Below are 22,203 nucleotides of genomic sequence, written 5' to 3' on the forward strand. Positions count from 1 at the left end.
TCAGAATCACTCAGTCCAACAAGGACTAATTAAAGAAGCAACATCAGCACATGTGGGCTCCTTCCCCCCGAGACACCCACATAAACAAGTTAAGCAGCTAATTACACAACAATAAATTATTTCCCACTGAGGGTATGTGAGCCATACAGTCTTAGCCGTTTTATTTATGGAGGCTCAACTTCCTGATGACGTGCGCTCACACAGCCACCTGTCCCTATAGATCAATGGCATAATGAAACTCCTTGGCACCACGACACCGCTTTTCCACTTTCATTTTATTCCCATGCACTTCATACCAGTTGCCAACATAAGTCAGAGACGGCGGCCTCTTCAATCATGTGACAGTGGGGAAGACAGTCCAGCATGATGGATCATGTCAAAGCTCGGAGGAACCGTATACGGTACCCAGTAAAGCACGGCTGTCCATCTGTCAACAGTCTCAATTAACCTCCACGCACGCCGCGCTTACAAACAACAAGTGTCTCTGTCACAGCCACCAGCCTCGGCTTATTTTCATAGCGAGAAGAATGTGGATTCAGATGAGCTGGATTGGCCCATCCATCAGCAGGGGAGGTGAGTCAAATTGAAACCTGACATTTAGAGCCTCAACGCCTTTGCTCACTGGCTCTGATATGAACTATAGCATGTGACAAATTGTTTGTGTCAGGCCGGCCCCTGGGTGAAGCCTCTGATCATGTTTAGGGTTGAAACGGGCACATTTCACATTTCACTGAAAGGTCATGCTTTGTGTTCATTACTGGTCCCTTTGTTTTAAGTTTTTTTTTTTTTTGTCTTTTTCTTTAAACATACAGCCGGTTGGAGGGTGCTGAGGATTATTGTGGTAATCTGGGAGCGAGCCAGCTCACAAATACTTCCTCACTTGTTTTTGACTCTTCTCAATATCGGGACATGAGGAGTCATGAGGTGCTAAAATAAGACTGTCAGGGGGGATTTGCTGACGCAGTCTGCCGAGTCCAACTGTGTTGCCTCCGTAAAGTTTATTTAAAAAAACTAAAACAATTTCGCACTGCCACTAAAAGTTTCTCTGAAAGAGTAAAGAGGCACAACAACTGCAAAACTCATCACTCTCTCTGTGTGTAAAAGATGATCTCTGAAAATTTCACAAATGAAAACTTCTAAGACTAATTTGATCCTGTCGCAGGGCATCCATTTACCGCCGAAATAAGGACGTTATCTGTAATTCATTTAATGTCAGTGAGATAAATTAACTCACATGCAGAAGCAGCATCTGATTAACCAGCTTGCTTCAGAAATAGTAAGATACAAGGAATCCTTGTCTTTCCAGCAACGTTTGCCAACGTTTTTCACTTAAACTTTAATATGAGTTTGTACTGGGCCTCAGTTTACCTTTAACGCCTCAATAAAATGCAAAACATGTGTATGCCTAAAGCACAATCAAGGATTTTAATCTGCGACTATGAACAAGACTGGACTTACAACTGGAGGCAGCAGACCTCCCGGGATCCCAGTGTTATGTGAAAATGTTCCAAAAGAAGTAGAAGTGAAGAGCGTTTGTCCTTCTCGCTCTTCAAGCGTTTCCATAAATGTGGAGTGTGAATGAGGTTAAACGATGGTGGAGGAACGACATTGGCAGTCAGCACTTCTTTGTTTTCCTTGATACTTGTTGCAGATCAGTGAGGGCTGGATCGTTCCAGCTCCTGATGCCATACTGCACACCAGTGGTGCAAAATTGGTGTTGCAGGAAGTCTCCACCTCTGAGCCTGGCTCTGCAGGATTTCCCCCCCACCCATTCTTGCTCATGTAGGATTGTTGGGTTATTCTCTGCAAAAGTGCCTTGAAAAGATTGTTGTATTTGGCACTATATAAATAAAATCAAATTGAATTTGAGCACCCATGAAAACTTCCATTATTGTTATTTATGAAACATTGGGTGTTTTTAATCAGCAACTTCATTGTGATCCATCAAATAACAGATGATAGCATGTCAGCAGTGAAACACGGGTTATTGGATTCACAGAAAAATTATACAAGTATATGAATATATATATATATATATATATATATATATATATATATATATATATATATATATATATATATATATATATATAATATATATATATATATATAATATTATCATTATTATTATAGTAATTCTCATTACTATCATAGTAATTATACTGTTACTATTGCTATTATAAATGTGTAATTTTTATTTTTTTATATATAAAATTTTTAATTCATTGCTGCACACAACTGCTCAATTTCTGACATTTATATGGTCATTACTTGCTTTTACGACCTTAGCAGCAACTACTCACGCTGTTTGTGGGCAGGCAAGTCTGCCTCTGCACATAATCTCCTGCTTTCGCCCACCCGTCTTTTTAGCTTGTTTTTCCTCTCCTGCCTTTTTATGTATCGCTCGTTGCCCATCTAATTGCCCCTCGGGGATAAATAAAGTTTTTTTCAGATTCTAATTCTATATCAGATTCTTCAAAACCACCATACTATTATAAAATATTCACCAAACTCTCTAACTAATCCATAAAATCCGATTTTATGATTGCTACATCAAAGGGAAGGATACATCTCAAAGAAAGACGTTTCTGTTTGAAAGATTGGTTATGTCCACAAACCTTTGCTGTGCTTGATTAATAATGTAAAAGGATTGACAGCTTGTCTGAGAGCTGCAAGAAAAGCTATAAGGCAACCTTGGCATTATAAAAACAAGACTGGCTTTGTTATTGTCGAGTAAAGTGGATAAATCCGGGCTACCTATTCTCAACTTCATCTTAATGCTGGACTTCCCACTTTTCCATGAAAAAAGGATGTTAAAGGGGTCATATTATGCAAAATTCCCTTTCTAAAGGTTTTCCAATCGCACTAATTGTCCCCATACCTGGAGTGACGCCCCAGAAGAGAAGAAAGTGTGTCCTCTCTAGGGATGTCCGATAATATCGGCGGGCCGATATTATCGGCCGATATTGACTTAAAAATGTAACATTTGGAAATATCGGTATCGGATTTTTACAACCGATATTGGAATTTCCGAGTCTGCTTGAACGCAGCATGGGACGTTTACCGGCGCGCGCTTGATGACGTTTAACAACAACAAATACAACATGCTGGACTCGTGGCTAAGAAGGAGAAGCCCGGTGAATGAAATGTCCGTGGAGGACTGGAGGCTCAACCAGGCCCTCTTCCCTGCTGGTACCAGTACCTGACTGCACCCTGCACCAGTGTTGACGGTGAACCAGTGTTCAGCACTGGTACCAGTACCTGACTGCACCCTGCACCAGTGTTGACAGTGAACCAGTGTTCAGCACTGGTACCAGTACCTGACTGCACCCTGCACCAGTGTTGACGGTGAACCAGTGTTCAGCACTGGTACCAGTACCTGACTGCACCCTGCACCAGTGTTGACAGTGAACCACTGTTCAGCACTGGTACCAGTACCTGACTGCACCCTGCACCAGTGTTGACAGTGAACCAGTGTTCAGCACTGGTACCAGTACCTGACTGCACCCTGCACCAGTGTTGACAGTGAACCAGTGTTCAGCACTGGTACCAGTACCTGACTGCACCCTGCACCAGTGTTGACAGTGAACCACTGTTCAGCACTGGTACCAGTACCTGACTGCACCCTGCACCAGTGTTGACGGTGAACCAGTGTTCAGCACTGGTACCAGTACCTGACTGCACCCTGCACCAGTGTTGACAGTGAACGCCTGTTCAGCACTGGTGCCCACATCATTGATGAGAAGAGAAATCACAGACATTGCTGAGATGCTGAGATGCTTGTATTCATACAGAACAATCGACCTCTTACACATGAGAACATGGGGAAAAGAAATAGACCAGTTATATGGACGAGTCAACTTCGGTCTTTGTTTTTGTTGCACTTTAAAGGAGGGCTGTTTTAATTTTGTGAGCATTTCTGTGCCTTTCTTGTTTATATTTGCACTATTTTGTTACTCTTAAAAGAGATTGAGCCCAGTTTGAGTCTATTATTTGACAAGTTATGTCCAGTTATTCATTCATTGACTGTTTACAACTAATGGACTGAAGATATGCCTCTTCCTTTTTTTTTCTATTGTCTGTGGTGTTGTTGAGTTTGTTGTTGAGGTTTCTCTCTAACACTAAATAAATATGGCACTTTTTTCCATAATTTAAGTTGTTGTTCTCTTATTTTTCTCAGTGTGTACATTTGGAAAGCCATGTTTGATTCACATATGCATCCAGTGGGGCATCTCAATAAAATTAGGCATAATGTGTTAATTCCACAGTAGGAGATATTCTATGTTGTTGTTACCGAACAGTTTTGATGTAAAAAGCCAGCATATATCGGTATCGGTGATATCGGTATCGGAAATTAAGAGTTGGACAATATCGGAATATCGGATATCGGTAGAAAAGCCAATATCGAGCATCCCTAGTCCTCTCTCTCCCTGGCTTGTTTCAGTTTTTAAAAAGTGTGTTGCTCCAAGCAGCCAATCAGAAATCAAACCTTATATAGTGTCATCGGGGGTTTAGCCAATCACAATCAAGGTAGACTCCTCCCTTTGACTGCTCCCAGAATCAGGCAGCTCTGCTCTGGCACATGGCGCCACGAGAGGAAGTACTTCCTCCTCTTCCTAAGATGGTCATGTGTGGGCGGAGCCAGTTCAGCTCACACAAACACAGCAGATTCTGAATGCAGCTCCTATGATCCAATATTCTAATGGAGGTGAATCAAGGAAAAGCTGGATTTGGGGCCGTACATTTTGAATACAAGGTTTTTGGACCAACAAGACCATGTGGAAGTGTTAAAAAGCTGGATCCTATGACCCCTTTAAGTATTAGGTCTTTAAGTATACTTTTTTTTTTTCCTCAGACTGATTTGTTTATTTTTCTTTGTTACATTTACTTTACAGCATGTTTGTTTGAAAAAAAATTATATTATTCTAAAACAAATTTTGATAAAGTTCCCAGTGCAGGTTGCAGTGTATTAACAGAAAGCCATACAGAACCATCACGCATCCATTTCCTTGGTTTTGTCAAAAGTAGCACCCTGGATATTCACCAGCACCTTCATATCTGGCATTTATAAAAAATAAAAAAATAAATCACAAAGGTTGTAGCCAGCAGTTCATGAGCTTAGCTTAGCATAAATACTGCTAACAGGGTGAAATTGTTCCTTGGGCTCCATCCAAGGTTCATAAAACCTGCCAGCAAGCACCTCTAAGCCCAGTAAGCATGACACAAAGAGCTTTCTTTACAAATACCCATTTAAAACATTGCTATTTGCTATTTGTAGGACATACTCCCATAATTGATGTCTGGAAAGTAGATTGAACACACAGCAAACCACCTGGACCATGTCATTATCCAGCGCAGTCAGAATGCTGCACACATTACGCACACAGCAATGATTTGGGGAGGGGGGAATAAGACCCTTTTGGCTGGAGGGTCTCATTGCTGGTTAATCCAACCATGGCTGTCAACAATAAAAGCATTTTATGTTCCTTGTGTCACCACTGGCACTCAAATGTCCATTAATACGGGTTATAACACTGTGTTTCCTCACAATACATCACAACATGTATGAATGAAGTGACCAGGTCACCTGACCTCATCATTTCGCCTGGGTTGACGCTTCCTCGTGGTGAATCGCAACGACGCGCCATTGGTCGGTCCCGGACGCATCGTCCTCCTATTGGTCCAGACGAACGCCAGGGGAATCCGGAAGAGGTGGTTTTGCGTTGTACACAAGGAAATGTGCGTTGCATGAAAAGGCAGAGGTTTGTTTCTATGGTCCTGCGTGCTGAGAGCAGGATCGATGTCCAGCGTCGTGTTCCTCCTGGCGGCGCTCGCCACAGTCCGCCGCGCCGCAGACGCGCTGGACAACGGCCTGGCGCAGACGCCCACGATGGGCTGGCTGCACTGGGAGCGGTTCATGTGTAACACCGACTGCGACCGAGACCCCGACCACTGCATCAGGTGAGACTGTTAAGACCCGACAGACTGCGACTGGAAAAACCCTCGCTGCGCAATGAAATAGTCCAGTGACGCACCAAGGAACCACACAGGGCAAGGTGCTTCTACTTCCTTACGTTGAAAATATATACAAGCCCATTAAAGTGCCGAACAGCCTCAAACTGCACACCATTACAACTCAGTCAATATATTCAGATTTTACATTGAGTTTTTCAGTCGAAAAAGCAGCATGAGAACAGAAACACTGATTTATTAGTTCTATTTTTAAAACATTATGATTCATCTTTGAGATGTTGGCGACAGTAGTTAATGTTGCAAACAAAAAAAATGCAATGGTTTTACAAATACAAATGAGTATAAGTTTAAAAAAGTACAAAAAAATTACAACACTTTCAACAAAAGAATCTTAATGATGCTTTGTGGTGCAAAATACAGTGAAATGTCCCCAAAACATCTCGTATAACCGTTGCATTTGTTATCTAGTATGTCTACTATGCCTTAGGAAACTGTGTTAAGAAGTTTATATTTTCAGTTTCCTTGGTGGTTTAGCCGGATTGGATCCTCTCCTGGGCCAGTTTTATGAAATATTCTCATTATTAGACCACCATTAGTGCTTAAAAGTGAACGTACTCGGTTTAGTAGAGCACAGAGACAATGTTGAATTAACTTCTGATTTTAGAGGCAACAATCAACAAATGTATGCTTCAAAAATCTAAATTGTGCAGATCACTATAGGCGGGATGGAATAAACATTCGTAACGTGTTCATGGTGCATTATACAAGGAAGTACGAGAACTCTATCACTTTTTATGCTCGTCTCCCCCTCTGATGGATTATTTCTTCTGGAGTGAGATCAAATCTGTCTTGCTCTGTCAATTAAAGCAGATGCCCAACAAAACACATGGAATAGTTGTGTTCTATAATACAAATAAAGCAGGTCTGCCAACTCACTCCGACATCATGCACACTTACACTGAGTGCACATTTTGTTTGTCATTAAAAAAAAAAAAAATGTTGTTAATGACTGTTGAAAACACGCGCCGAAGTAGTATGAGGGGGTTCAGGTACATGTTTGTTTGTTTGTTTGTTTGTTTGTTTTATAATTAATTATGAATTCTATGAGGTTTCTTTTGTGGAAAGCTTCTCTCGTCTGGGTGTCAACACACGTCTCCCCTCGAACAGGCACTTGAAGTGGCTGGGCTGAGTTCAGATTGTTGTCACAGTCACTGGAAGATGATTATCCTTTGGTCACTGAAGCATCAAATGTCAGTCTGTCGAATGGCTGGACTGTTCCACGAGCAGATCTGGCACTCGGTGGTGGACAGTTATCATCGGGTTGTTTGTACGTACGCTGGTGTTTGCCTGTGTTGCACGTGACATTGAACACCGGCATCCAGCTGATGCGAGCGCCGCCGCCTGTCTCCTCCTGTTGCCCCGGCAGCGAGCGCCTCTACATGCAGATGGCAGATGTGATGGCGAAGGAGGGCTGGAAGGAGGCCGGTTATGAGTACGTGTGCATCGACGACTGCTGGCCCGCCCACCAGCGCGACGCCCACGGCCGCCTGCAGGCAGATCCCAACAGGTTCCCCGGGGGCATCAAAAAACTGGCCGACTATGTGAGTAGCAGGTATAAAAGAGGAACAAAGACTCTGAATATAATATGGTATTGAAATCACGACGCCCAAATAGAGATCGAAAGAAAAAGGCTTCAGGGTGAAGCAAGGAATGCCTATATTCTGATTAGCTTCGTAAGTTTATGAATTTAAAAAGAGTTCTCGAAGTAAAAGTGACGACGCAGTCAGATTAAATATGCATTATACATCCATCTAGGGTTATTTACATAATGCAGACGATGGACCAGATGAGATTTCAGATCCGGTAAAGATCTCATGAGGTAGAAATTGGACCGCAGCAGTATCCTGTAGATTGTGTGGGGCAGGAGTGAGCCGGTGTGACGTCCTGATTTCTGACCAGGACTTCCACTGCTGCAGAAAGTCATGTTCACCAGGAAAGGGATTCATTTAGGGCCTTGGAAGGCAGAGCTGCTGTCTGTACAAGACACGTGAAGGTTTTCAGCTGTGTAACATCGCCACCTACTAGTGATGATCAAATTTGAACGAATCGTTCAAAACCCGCGAGTCACTTTACTGAACGGTGACTCACGAGTTTTCACGTTCATTAACTCGTTCACTGAGTCATTTTTGCTACAGCCTCCTTGTAGCTGGGCCGCTAAGCACAGCAGCTTCCGGCTCCTGACATTCACATGAGGCTTTCAGCACATTCGAGTCAGCTTGTCGGTGTAGTTCAGCACGAATGACCGACTCACCTCCCCTGAATCGTTCAGCTCACATGCCCGAGTCAGCTCGCTCCAATCGTTCAGCTCACATGACCGACTCACCTCCCTTCAATCGTTCAGCGCACATGACCGACTCCCCTCGAAACTCGAAAGAGTCGTTCACTGAATCGGTCAGTAGCACTTCCGCTGTATCGTTCACCTCATGAGCGGTGAGCGGTGAGCCCTCCCCCCCCCCTCCCTCACCTGAAAATCTGCAGCGGCGCTCCGCTCAGAAAGTTTCTGAGTGACAGCGGAGAACAAGGAAAAATACATTGTTTGTTTCACAAAGCTTGAAGAAATAAATACACAATAAATTATGTTAAAAATACGACTTTGTTGCCTTCAATGCTGTCCCCTATAAGTAGTTTCACCCTTTGAAAATCACGTTATTTATTAATAGAAGTAAAACTATTTTTGAGAGTTGTGAGAAGAAAATCAAAATGCTGGAAGTGAAAGGTTTCCTATCTAACTCCTTCCCCCGAACGGCCGACCTTCTTCTGTGGTGGAGATCTCGTGCCCCAGTGTTCAAAAACACAGTGGAGGTTATGAAAACCAAACTGTGCATAGTGGCAACATCAGTGCCTTCAGAACGGATCTTTTCCATTTACTTTGGAAGATTGTTTACGAGATTTGCACTAATTCATAATTTGTGAAACGCCTTCATTTACATTTTGCACATAGTTATTTTATTCGTATTTATTCATTTAAGTGTAAGTTCCAGTTTCTGTTTACTTTCTATTCCAAATTTTCGTTTTTGACGTTTCAATTGTGATGTTTCACATTTACCTTTGAGGTTGTGACAGAAAAAAAATCAACATTTGCATTTTAAGAATTTTTTATCTTTCTGTCTTTTTTCTGCTAAAAGCAGCTTGTAGCTGTAACGCCAGCTGCTAAGCACAGCAGCTTCCGGCTCCTGACATTCACATGAGGCTTTCAGCACACTCGAGTCAGCTTGGAGGTGTCGTTCAGCACGAATGACCGACTCCCCTCGCTTCAGTCGTTCAGCGCACATGACCGACTCCCCTCGAAACTCGAAAGAGTCGTTCACTGAATCGGTCAGTAGCACTTCCGCTGTGTCGTTCACCTCATGAGCGGTGAGTCCTCCCCCCCTCCCTCACCTGAAAATCTCCGAGTGACGGCAGAGAAAAAAACAATACATTGTTTGTTTCACAAAGCTTGTAGAGATAAATACATGAATAATACATGGATAAATACACAATAAACAATGTTAAAATACCACTGTAGCGTGTATTGTGTTACATTTAATATTGTCCCCTATAATTGGTTCTGCCCTATGAACGTCACATTATTTATTATTAGATTATTTATTAGATACTAGTAAAAAAAGAAAATCAGAATGTTGGAAGAAAAAAAAACTATAAAAACATATGTATACATTAATATATACTGTATATCTGCCATTCTGGATGCCAGGTATTTATTCAGTTTAATCATTTATCTAATTTATTTTCTGATTCAACTAAACCTCAAAAACAACACACATAATCTAGAATAAGGAGACCAGGATCACTAAAAACTAATGTGTACTTATTGTTTATTTTCCTCAGAAGTGTTTCAGCATGTTACTATGAATACATGATTCTCCCCCTGGTTCATGTCGCAGTTCAGCTGAGCCTCCAGGTCCTGGAGCGGGTGGAAATAGTGCGCATGCGCAACTGAATCAAATGACTCAAATGACTCAAATGACTCAAATGACCGATTCACTTGGGTGAACGACTCAAAAACCCGTGAGTCCGTTCGAGGAGTCGGGTTTCTCATCACTACCACCTACTGGTCCAAGTGCAGGCAGGAAATACCCACGAACCCGTTGTGACAAATGGGTTTTATTTTCCTGGATTTTAGGTGCATTCAAAGGGCCTGAAGCTGGGGATTTATGCAGATGTGGGGAAAAGCACCTGTGCTGGATACCCTGGCAGCCTGGGCTACTATGAGACGGACGCTCAGACGTTTGCTGACTGGGAAGTGGATCTCCTCAAATTCGATGGCTGCTTTATGGACTGGACTTTGCTCGGAGAGGGTAGGCTTTGATTTATTTGAGCATTAAATTGGTCTTTAAAAAAAAAAAAAAAAAGCAAAAATGTATATTTTTTTAATAAAACTGCAATACACATAAGAATGAAAAACTGCAGTACCCTATGAAAAATGTAAAAGTGTAATTACCTTTTCAGTTTGGCATGATAGCAGTGTCAAACAAATTGGAATTTATACACATCTGGGCTGTTTGACAGTTTTACCAATTTATCTTCCAACTATAAATTACCAGGTAACAATTTGTTTCAATATTTTAAAATCCATCATTTTGTTTCTAAACGTTTCCCTCTGTGCCTCCTGAACAGCTGTGGCAAAATATGATTTCAAATAGTCCCCATGAGAAAGGGCTGATATCTAAGACCTATAACTTTATTTTAATGCTAGTCAATGAATCAACAGTCAAAATTCAGAATTGTCAGGGGAGAGAGTTGGTAATACAGATGAATGAGGAAATTAGGGAGGGGGCTGTTCACGGAATTAGAACGTCTTCTTCGTGTGCTCGTCTGCCTGATTCAGTTTAAAGTATTTCATAGAGTCCATTTCGTCCAATCTAGGCTCTCTAAGATTTATCCAGAAGTGGAGGACATTATTGTTAAATGTAAGGCTCCCCATGTCATCTTGGCCATATGTTTTTTTCTCTGTCCTGCTCTATATGAGTATTGGTTCAGTTATTTCTTTGATTCTTAAAGTGAGCGTCCAACCGTTTCCATTCATTGCCATATCTGGGATTCCTGATTCCTCATTGGCTTTAAATTCAGCACAAAGAGATGTTGTGGCTTCACGTCCTTAATAGCAAGGCAAGGCAAGGCACACATTATTGTTACATTGGAAGTCCACCAGTTGTCTCTCAATTTCCCTATGGCTTAAGCACATGGTATTTTTTTCTAAACCTTGAGAAAATTAATTATACAATTGGAGGATGTACAGAAATGTTTTACCAAAAATGTTTCTTGTCTCATTTTTCAAATCTCAAATTGCTGCCCAACCAAATGTGCCTGGTGTTTACTTTATTTTCATTATCTATTTGTTGTTGTGCATGTGCAGCAGGTATTCATTAATGTCAACCTGTGTAAGTATGTATAATATACATTGGTTGCTGTACTTGTACTCAATTAAGTGAGCTGAGGAGGGAGGGGTTTTTTGTTTTGCTTTGTGTTGTTTTTTTATCATTTTGTTTTGTTCCTGGGGGAAAAAAAACAAATATGTGCTTTTTCTTTTTAAAGTGTGCTTTAAGGATGTATTATGTGATATTCCTCCACACCAAAAGGTATGTTTACTTCATTGTAATGTCTATTTTTGGAAAAATGTCTCAATTAAAAAAAACAAAAAACCCCATCTAATTACCACTCTAAATACTAATGACACTTCAATGCCATATAAGGCAATTTTTGCAGATATAGTAAAACTGTACAACTTAAATCCCAGTTTTATCATCATTATAAAGGTTGAACATTTCTCCTCCACATGAAGCTGGCAGACGTCTGTCCCAAAACACTTACTGGATATTCTGAATAACTGCTTTCTGTTTGTTCTGGTTCAGGCTATATAAACATGTCCAGAGCGCTCAACAGAACGGGCAGAAGCATCCTGTACTCCTGCGAGTGGCCTTTGTACGAGTGGCCTTTTCATCAGGTGAGAAGAAAACTTGGTCCGTCCAATAAACACACATTTCCCATGAGCCCCGATCACGAGCCGCTTGCCTCCCGCCTGGCGGTGTGAAAGAGAATTCCTCTGCCTCCAGCCGAACTACACGGCCGTTCGTGAGACGTGCAACCACTGGCGCAGCTTCAGCGACGTGTACGACTCGTGGAGCTCCGTCAAGTCCATCTTGGACTGGACGGCGTCTCATCAGGACGTCATCGTCCCCTGGGCTGGACCCGGGGGCTGGAACGACCCCGACATGGTACTTTGCTCTGCTCCGGCTCTCAGGTGCTTCTGGGAACATTCAAACTCCAACCAGGGATGTTGGGTCCCGTCCAGGCTTTCTGGTAGAATAGTACTTTATTGTCACGGTGACGTGTTGTGACCGCAGCAAAATCACACAATAGTATAAAATACAAGACTGTGAAGAGTTAAAATGTTAAAGTATTAACAACAAAGGCTACAAGGAACAAACTGAAGTGTTAACAAAAGTATTTTTATTTAAAAACCTGATGTAAGTCATGTCAAAGACAGTTTGTTCAAGACAGAATGCATTCCTCACCAGTGAGGAGTTTCGTCTGTATCTCTGAGATTTCCTCCTTTGTGATGTCGCTCCGTCTCTCCAGCTCGTAATTGGAAACTTTGGCCTGAGCCACGACCAGCAGGAGTCTCAGATGGCGTTATGGGCCATCATGGCAGCCCCTCTGCTCATGTCCAACGATCTGAGGGACATTTGTCCCCGGTCCAGAGCGCTGCTGCAGAACCGGCACATCATCGACATCAGCCAGGACCCTCTGGGCAGGCAGGGATACCGCACTGCCAAGGTGAGAAAGCATGGCGGCGGCCCGGAGCGCCAGCTGGTCACATCTCTGGTACCTGTTCATTAAACCTTGCATGCTTCACCGTCGCCGGGTGGCTGACTGCCAATTATCTTGACGAATATGGGATCGTGGTGACGGCAGACAAATGGCCGACAGCCACTCCAGACCAGAACTGCATTTAGTAATCAAGAATTACACTAAAACTTTTTGCCAGTCTGGTCAAGTGAGAAACATTTGGTACATTAAATTCATTCTATGGCACCATTGCAGTATCCACAGAGCAGGATAAAACAACTATTATCAATCACCAACCATTTTACATCTTCCCAACAACTCCATCAACAAATACCTAAACTTGTGTAGCCGCATTCCATCACTGAAACTAAAGAACAGTCTTCAGATCAGGAAACGGAGAGGAAAAGTATGTTTTAAAGGTGCATTCCCCTGATCCCTGTGGCACTGCATTAGCTAAGAACTTGTTACATATTGCAAAGTTTATTACAAAATGTGGGTGTTCCATTTAATAAAATGTAATTGAGTGCATTAAGCAACACATTTAATAAACTTAGAATTCTAGTACAACTGAATCTTGTCACGTCCTGCCAACAGAGCAATGGTAGAATTCAGCTTGAACTTTAGATCACCTGCCTTTGTGGCTGGGGGTTTTTAAAGTTGCAAGACAATCAGTATTACCTGCCGTTTCTATTTTCTTTAATTAAACCACACTGTACTAGTTGAATGTATTGCACTACGTCCCTGTTGTGTAAATTGGCTTTCTGGAAAAACAAAGCAATGAAATCTTAAATTGTGAGACTTGCGAGCCTTCTGAACTAGTGCTTGAAGCAGCTTGTCCTTGTGCAGGCGGACGGCTTTGAAGTGTGGGAAAGGCCTCTGTCTGGGGGGCGCCTGGCCCTGGCCGTGCTGAACAAGCAGGAGATCGGTGGTCCTCGGGGATTTGTCATCCAGGCTGCTCCCGGCTGGAAAGCCTGCTCCCCTCAGTGCAACGTCACCCAGCTCCTGCCTCGGTACGAGGAGCTGGGCGTCCAGACTCCTCAGAGCAACACGCTGATCCCTGTGAACCCTTCAGGCACGGCGCTGCTCACCGTCACGCCCGTCAGCGGGGATTCCCCCAGAGGCTGCTGGGACTCGTCCAGCCAACCTCACAATATTCTGTAGTCCTGAGACCACTGAACATTCTGACGGTCTTGAGGGAGGAAACTGCTCTTTTGTTTCAATAATTTACAATTTCCAAAGGTAAATATATTCTGAACTTTGCACTTGTAATAAACCATGAGTCAACTCCAGTATGTTTTGATACATTTATTGAAAAGCGTGACGACTTCATCCAAACGTGGAGTTTAGAACTGGATGACCTGGCCCTGGAAGAGAGCAGAGGACACATGTTAACACGTCAAAGTTCACTGACAAACTGTAGATTATGACCAACAAATCATAAAAATACACTGGGCGGTTTGGCAGAATCTTTTTTTTTTTTTTTTTTAAGAAATTGGGAGTTTAGATAAAAAAAATTCTCAATGTACTTAATGACTACAGACATATATTGTCATAAGTGCAACTTTATTGCTGTGATTTCAATCCCAAGACAAATTCAAGCTTTAACCTAAGTTAAGCATAAGTGCAACTACAGAATCCAAAAATGAGGAAACAACCTGGAATTCACAAAATAGTTTTTTTTTGCTACAAAGTTGGTGAAATCATGCCCTAAGAATTTAAGTATAATTTGCTGCTTGTCCGATATTATTACCCAATTCCTACAGAAATGTTTCGGTGTTCATCTACGGAAACAAGTAGAATAAAGTTCCAATGTTTTTGTCTTCCATTATTAAACTATTATTCAAGGTCAGATTGATAAAGCCAATTTGAATCAACACGTTGATTTGTATGACCAGCCTAGTTCAGCTTGGTTATTAAAATGTAAACAAGGGTCATTTTCTGAGGCGAGTGGACAATTTCAGATTTATCTCCAGTAACAACTCAAAATCACCCCAATTAAATTTTTTTACTCACCCAAAAAACCTCACATGGTAATACAATGTCAAATATAGAACATGTATGGTTTGTTGCCTCAAAACAATTGTGTAGTTCTACCTGCCAGTGTACACACCAATCATTTACTGCTACCTCCAGGCCTACAACTACAAACTGCCCAGTGCCTCCTCTTTGACTCTGCATTAGTTCACATTGGTGTACATTCTGGGTTATAATGCATTTGAGTATATTTAATAATTAATCACTGGCCATTTAGATGATTGTCTGCACATTTAAATTAATGACATACTGCCTCTACCAGACCGTACATCTGTCATTTCCAAGTTGAAATCAATCATAAGCATCTACAAGTGGAGATTTATTCAAAAACTGGTTTATTTAGATTGTAGGCCTGACATCTGAACCTGTATATTTCAATATAATGCACCACATGTGAGCATGCAGACATTTTTAAGTCATGAAAAACAGAAGCAACTCTTACCTTTCTCTTCTTGTCTCCTCCCAGCTCGAAGTGCTTGCATCTCTTGATAGCCAGCATTCTCTTGGACCTGCAGTTGGGCTCCACGCACTCGAGCCTCAACACGATTTTCTTTGTCGTCTTAGCCTGTGAACACAGACCATCATTGAGTGTAACTTCACACATGGTGGCCCCGAACCTGATAGAGATCAGTCAGTAGCTACAAAACGGGGTTTACCTTTTTACGGAAAATGGGCTTGGTTTGTCCACCATATCCACTCTGCTTCCTGTCGTATCTCCTCTTGCCTGCAAAAACATAACGGTTTGAGAAAATCCAAGTCAGTATTTTCAAACCAAATACGTTATAAGCAACATCCATGTCTGTCTTATGAGGCAACAAATAAACCATTTTTTTATTTTGAGTAAACCGACAAAACTTGTGGTGAAATGGGTCTGCCTCATTAACAACTGGCTGGCAAACCAACGGGCCCATTTATGAGATTTAGACCAGAGGTGCCCAACCCCAGTCCTTGATGGCCAGTGACCTGCATGTTTTAGTCTCTCCCTGCTTCAGCATACCTGAACCCAATGATGATGTCATCACCAAGACCATAAAAGCCCAATAATGAGCCCCTCATTGCAATCAGGTGTGTTTCAACTAGAAGAGGTAAAACATGCAGGACTGGGGCCTCCAAGGACCAGGTTGAACACCCGTGATTTAGATTAATATGAGCATCAGACTACCAGTGTAATCCAAGAATTTACGCAAATGATGAAGCACATTAGGAACATTTTTAAAAGTGCTCAAAGCCCGATATACACGACTATGCACATAACCAAGAAGTCACAGTCTAATACCTTGAAGAGTTTTTACTTAAACACTTAAGAATTGATTTCTACATCAATCTACACAAGATATTCCACTGAAGGATGATTATGCAAAAATATAGAAAGGATTGTGTCCAGAGCTATAACTGACAGGTATAGTCTACATCAGGGGTCTCCAACCCTGATCCTTGAGGGCACCTGTCCTGAAAGTTTTAGTCTCTACCTGCTTCAGCATACCCGACTAATGATGACGTCATCACCAAGGTTGTGAAAAGGCCCAATAACGAGCCTCTCATTGCAATCAGGTGTGTTGCAACTGGGAGAGCTAAACCCTGCAGGACATGTGCCCTCGAGGACGAGGGTTGGAGACCCCTGGTCTAAATAAATAAATTTAAAAAACTGAATCTTTTCTAAAGAATTAACACTTTTTGATTAGGATTATTTATCAGGCAGATAAACTGCATGGCGCGCGCGCTGACACACATACACACACATCTCACCCTGTGCGTAGAGGGAGTCCTTTCCCTTCTTGTACTGGGTGACTTTATGAGGCTGGTGCTTCTTGCACTTCTTGCAGTAAGTCCTGCGGGTCTTCGGGACGTTCACCTGCACAAACACAGAAAAGTGAGTAAGGAGCAGAAAAATGCAGCGTATTTTTTGTTCCGTCCAGCATCGTGTTAGCAGACATAGCTATTACGTCTGGGCCTTTACGGCGTCAGTTAAAACTATACTGAGAATACAACTAAGCACATCGTGCGGCTATTGTAGTTTACCTTTCAGAGACCTCTTGTTAAATGCTTGATTTATTTTTCCGTTTGGCTGCTTGGGACGGTCTCAAGTCGGCTAGTGTTAGCATTGAAGCTAGCATTGTAGCCATTACGTGTCCAGATTGTAAACACCGACAAAAAACAGCTAAAATATGCTTGTAGTTTAAGAATATTTTAATTCAACCGTCAATGTGTTGGGGGTTTTTTTCCCCCCCCAAGACATGCATCTTGTTTAGAGTCGAGGCTCGTTTCACTACTAGCTTATCCACACATCACTAAAAGCTGATTTAACAGGGCTAAGCACAAATAACATCAGAAATACCACTACCGAGACGCCCATAAAAGCTTTATAGATAAATATTGCGCTATCGCGAGCAGATGATGCGTTTTAATCGGCAGGATTGTGTTAGATTTGATCAAATGTGTCAGTGTAGAAGTTTCGTACCATGGCTGCGTCCCGATGCGGAGGAAAAGAGGAAGAGGCAGCCGGAAACACTTCCTAATGTAGGCGTCAGCCGTGCGACGCGCCCCCTGCTGTCCGGAGGAGGAAGTACCAGACAAAGGCAACCTGACATTGAAACTCTAATTTTCTCAAACGTTTCTGCGGCATTCACGAGCGCTGGAGTCAATACCACCTAACCCGAGGCCGAGTCAAGACCAGGACCAGAGCATCTCAAGACCAAGACTTTGAAAGCCCATACTGTTAAATTTTCAGCCAACGCAGCCAAACGATATCATGAGAATGGTGGGCGGAATCTTTGGTCGTGGCTCTAAATCAGTGGTCCTCCATCACCCGGTTCTAGGAGCACCACTGTCATGGTCTTGTGGCCAAACCCACACTCAATATCAGACCTCACCAGATATTTGGGTCGATCGTAGCTGTTGCTGTGACACGCGGCCTGTTTGTTAACGTTTACGTGTTTTGTTGGAAAATTAAAGACCATAACAGTAAATGCTAGTAGAGGCTAACAAGTACTTACATCAAGCTCCATTTTCCAAAATTATCTCCGTAAATTGGTCTCTCTTTCAGAGCCACGACGGCATCCATATTCTTCTTTTCCTTTTTGGGCGGATTTTTGTCCAAACACACAAATGCCACGAGGGCTCCATTCACGTTTGTTTCAGATGTATTATTGTTGCGCAATCACGTCAACTCATGTCAGCGTAGGCTAAAATTGAGGGGCTGAGAGCAAGTCAAGACCACGATCTTGAAAAGGTGATCTCAAGACTAGTTTGAAGTACCCCCCCCCCCCCCCCCCCGCCCACACACACACACACACACACACACACACACACACACACACACACACACACACACACACACACACACACACACACTCGTTATTCAAGTTCAGTTTAGTTATTCTCCAACACCTTTATAAAGTAGGAAAGAAAAGCCTCACAACTAATCTCTATGCCGGATCCAAATAGTGTCCTGCCTGTGTTAATTTTTAGCTCGCTTCCACTTATCACCAAAACTGCCTGCAGAGCTGATATGAAAATGAGCAGGGTAAAAAAAGGGGAAGTAAGCGGAGCTGATTCCCCTCTCTGGGTGTGTTTGGTGCTACTTGCATGACAGACTCTCGCACACATTTTATGGAAGGCAAGTAACTGAGGCAAAGGTCCATGCCTCTGCTTCAAGCCTCATCAGCAGCTGCAGTCGACCTTCCGATGCTCGACTTCGTTGGGTGTTTGGGTGAGTGTCAGTACTCTTTAGATGTTGGCTGCAGGGGCAAAAAAATATATGTTCAGTCATGTGCTCACAGAGACAGAAATGATTAAAACTCATTTTGAGACGATGCAGTTGAAGATATTGGGGACTAAAGTTGAATTGAAAGTACACAACTTGACAAAAAACCCTGCCAGAATTCAGTTAAGCGTATGTTTCATCACTGGGGTATGATGCAATTAAAAAGCTTTTATATATATTTTTGATATGTCCTTGTGCAAATATATACGTATCTTGCAAAGTAGCAGTGGCTTGTTGCATGCTTTTAAGTCTTTGTAAAACTACATTCAGATGGTTTGTTAAATATTTGTATGTATGATACTTGAATCTTGATACTTGATACTTGAATGTATGAATTTGTATATATGATGCTTACTCTGTGGTGAGACAAACTCTTACATATTCAGTGACATTACGACACCACCTTATCTATCAGAAAACGTCAGGAAAGAGAGCATCTTGATGACTTCCTGTTCGACCAAAGTTTGGTGACATGGTTGTGAATTCTGTGTCATATCAAGAGAACCTCATACATTTTTGTTGAAAAATAAATATTTCTGCAGCAACATTAAGGATTTGTTTTGCCGTTTGCTTCTCTTTCACACGGTTGTAGCAACATTGTGAGCACAGTGACCAAGTTTATCGACAAACCACAGTGAAAGACAAGAATGTCACGGAGGTAAAACGCAAGAACATGTGACCATCTTCAAAGATCAGAAATTAAGTTGGACAAACTGTCTAGGAAGAGTATTTCTATGTTGCGGGTATAAAATGATAACGAGTGGTGATGTGTTGTTTGTAGATGTAGATGTCAGGACACATTTGCGAGAGAGCGACTGTGAAGAATGAAGGGCTGCAGTGCACTGGGTTTCTTCTCCCTTGCAACACTGATGCAACTTCCCTATGAGTTTGTCTGTGTCAGCCACCATGAGTCAACCCCTCTCACAAAACACAAAGAAGTCTTTTAGGTAGCCACGATGCATGAAACTGAAGACATACAGTTTCAGTTAATGACAGGCGAGGGCCTTCAGCATTTCATTATCCATTGCCAGCCTGTTGACCTCCGCTCAGGTTAGTGATGTGAGAAAACAAAGGTGGCGACAAATGAGGAATGAGTAAACAACGGTTCACAGAATAGGGAACAGACGCCGTCTGCTTGCCGAAAAGCCCAGTAGGTATTGTCCGTCTGTCTGGTGTGAAGAAATGTCACAGTCCTGGTTAGTGAGGGAGTGACAGAAACTTCTGGTCTGTAGCTGCACAGATGATAGAAGGAAGTGCTCACAAGCTGAAAATAGGCCAAGCTGAAGTGCAAACACAACTGACAGGACGAACAGGCAAAGAGCACTCAGCTTTGTGTGACGGGTGAGTTACACTATTTGATAGTTCATCTTTGACCAAACACAATAAGCCTTTGACTTCTTACCACAGAGAACTGTTTTTATAACTGACAACAGTTAGATTTTATTGATGGGGATACATTTGTAAAGAGCACATCTTCCTGAATTGCTGGTCAGTCATGTATTCACACATAAACTGTATAGTTTAAATAACCAATTTGTTACCATCCAGTGAGACTTACTGGAAAATAATAAATGTATTGTTATCGTCCTAAAATTAGTGTCTGAGTGCTTTAACAATATTGCTTACACCAAGTACATGCAGTTGTGTTCTCTGCGAAGGCCAGGAGGATTTTATCCTGACTACCTGGCCATCAAAAAGCACTTTTGACGCAAGTTATATTGGAATTACAGCTACTAGTTTGAAATTTAAAATCAAATTTATTGCTGTATCTACAGATGATTTACAATTTAAATAAGGTTCAAATGTAGTTAAATCCATAGTCTTGTTAAACTAATTATTTTCTGCCTTAAACTAATAAACATGAGCAGTTTGATGAACTTTACTGTGACTCAGCAATCATATTGTTGTCCTTGACCTGCTCTGGTGGGCAAAAGAGGACAGATTAGAAAGTGAACTTTTTAAATCGGGCAACTTGTCTTTTTCTCTCGGAGAAAAGCAATAATGTGCATAAGTCAGTCAGACTGATATTTTATATATTGTAAAGCACTTAAAGAAAAGTCTTTCGTCTACTCAGCCCCGACTCGACCTGATGTGCTGCCTGATACTGTAATTTTACGTGAACAGAAGATTAACACAGTGTGCTGTGTTGGCATTTACGGAGCAACAACCATCATGATTAGGATGGTAACCAAATGTAACATTCAATGCTATCAACAAACCTTCCAAGGATTAACTATTCTGTATGCAACACTATTCATCTCATAAGTAAAATCATTATGCAGAGCTGCGTGTTTTGGTTACTGAGATGATGACCAAGATATCAAATTCGGAGGAAACAGACGCGCTACACAACATGAAAAGCAGGGCTAATGTAGCGCACTGCTGATCACACACTGATAAGGCAAGGCAAGTTTATTTAACAACAAGGTGATTCAAAGTGCTTCACAAATACATTAAATAATAAAATAAAATTGAGGTCTGAGTCCATCACTACACCAAGATTTCTGGCCTGGTCTGTGGATTACAGCTATAACGACAGAAGCTCTGTACTCACTTTTATTTGCCTCTCCTAGGCTCCAAAAAACATTACTTCAGTTTTGTCTTTATTTAACTGAAGAAAGTTCTGTCACATCTACTCATTTATCTGCTCAATGCATTTACCCAGTCCCTGTATAGGGCCATGGTCTCCTGGGGACATTGTAATGTAGATCGGCCCGTCATCTGCATAGCTATGATAACTTGCATTGTTGTTTTCAATCATTTGAGCTTGTAGAAGCATGTAGATGTTAAAAAGTGGTTACTGAAGTGGTTACTTTTTGTTAGGTAATGACTTAATTGTTGAAAAACAGCCTTTTCAATGATCTTACTTAGAAATAATATTATAAGTCCTAATGTAACATGATGTCAGTATATACTTTTCACCAGAACTGCAAGTGTTATTTTGACTTTGATAGGTACTGATGCCAATTCTGTTTGAAAGCTTTTTGTTTTTTTTAAGGCATGTTTTCAGCAAAAAGGGCAATTCAAAGGGCTGTATATGAAAAGCACAAAACATGCAGAATATCCTCAAGAAATGAGAAGAAAAACAAAAAAAGATTAAGGCATTATTATTAAAAGCATACAAATAATAACATAGGATAAAAGGAATTAAAAGCAAATGTGATTCCGGAGTAAAAGACACATTGCAGGCGGCAGCAAACAAAAGTCTGTAGACTTGTTTTGAAAGAATTTAATCCTTGTTGTCCTGCAGGATTCTGGGAACTTCTTCCAGATCAATGTTCTGTCTGAATGAGATGTGACTGTCTGATAGATTTGTTTTTGGAAGACCAATAAAGACAGCATTGAAAGGGCGTGTTAACACTGAAACCAAAGTGTCAAAGACTAAAATCCGAAGCTCCCCTATAAAGCTGAGCAAGGTGGTAATGGCTGAACTGTTACAGCTCTCGGCAAAACAACTGATGTGTGGATGTTTTAATACGCTGCCAGATGTTCAGTAACTCCAAAGCAGAGTTTTCTGTTGCCATTCAACTTGACAGAACTTTTCATTCATCCCTCTCCTCTGATAGATTAATCCTGACTGAATC

The 22,203-nt window shown here is 41.7% G+C and overlaps 2 protein-coding genes across 2 annotated transcripts; one reads left to right on the forward strand and one right to left on the reverse strand.

Moving 5' to 3' along the window:
• The first annotated feature begins 5,722 nt into the window (after window positions 1-5,722).
• On the forward strand, window positions 5,723-14,120 carry gla (galactosidase, alpha). The gene is made up of 7 exons (XM_080502235.1): window positions 5,723-5,961; window positions 7,400-7,574; window positions 10,157-10,331; window positions 11,886-11,977; window positions 12,087-12,248; window positions 12,613-12,810; window positions 13,669-14,120. The coding sequence occupies exons 1-7, from the start codon at window positions 5,801-5,803 to the stop codon at window positions 13,981-13,983; spliced, it is 1,278 nt and encodes a 425-aa protein (XP_080358361.1). The 5' UTR covers window positions 5,723-5,800; the 3' UTR covers window positions 13,984-14,120.
• rpl36a (ribosomal protein L36A) lies at window positions 14,113-17,363 on the reverse strand. The gene is made up of 5 exons (XM_080502236.1): window positions 17,315-17,363; window positions 16,603-16,708; window positions 15,513-15,580; window positions 15,299-15,421; window positions 14,113-14,186 (listed from the first exon to the last, which is right to left on the reverse strand). The coding sequence occupies exons 1-5, from the start codon at window positions 17,315-17,317 to the stop codon at window positions 14,166-14,168; spliced, it is 321 nt and encodes a 106-aa protein (XP_080358362.1). The 5' UTR covers window positions 17,318-17,363; the 3' UTR covers window positions 14,113-14,165.
• Window positions 17,364-22,203: the final 4,840 nt, after the last annotated feature.

Source organism: Blennius ocellaris, assembly GCF_963422515.1.
Source record: "Blennius ocellaris genome assembly, chromosome: 9".
NCBI lineage: Eukaryota > Metazoa > Chordata > Actinopteri > Blenniiformes > Blenniidae > Blennius > Blennius ocellaris.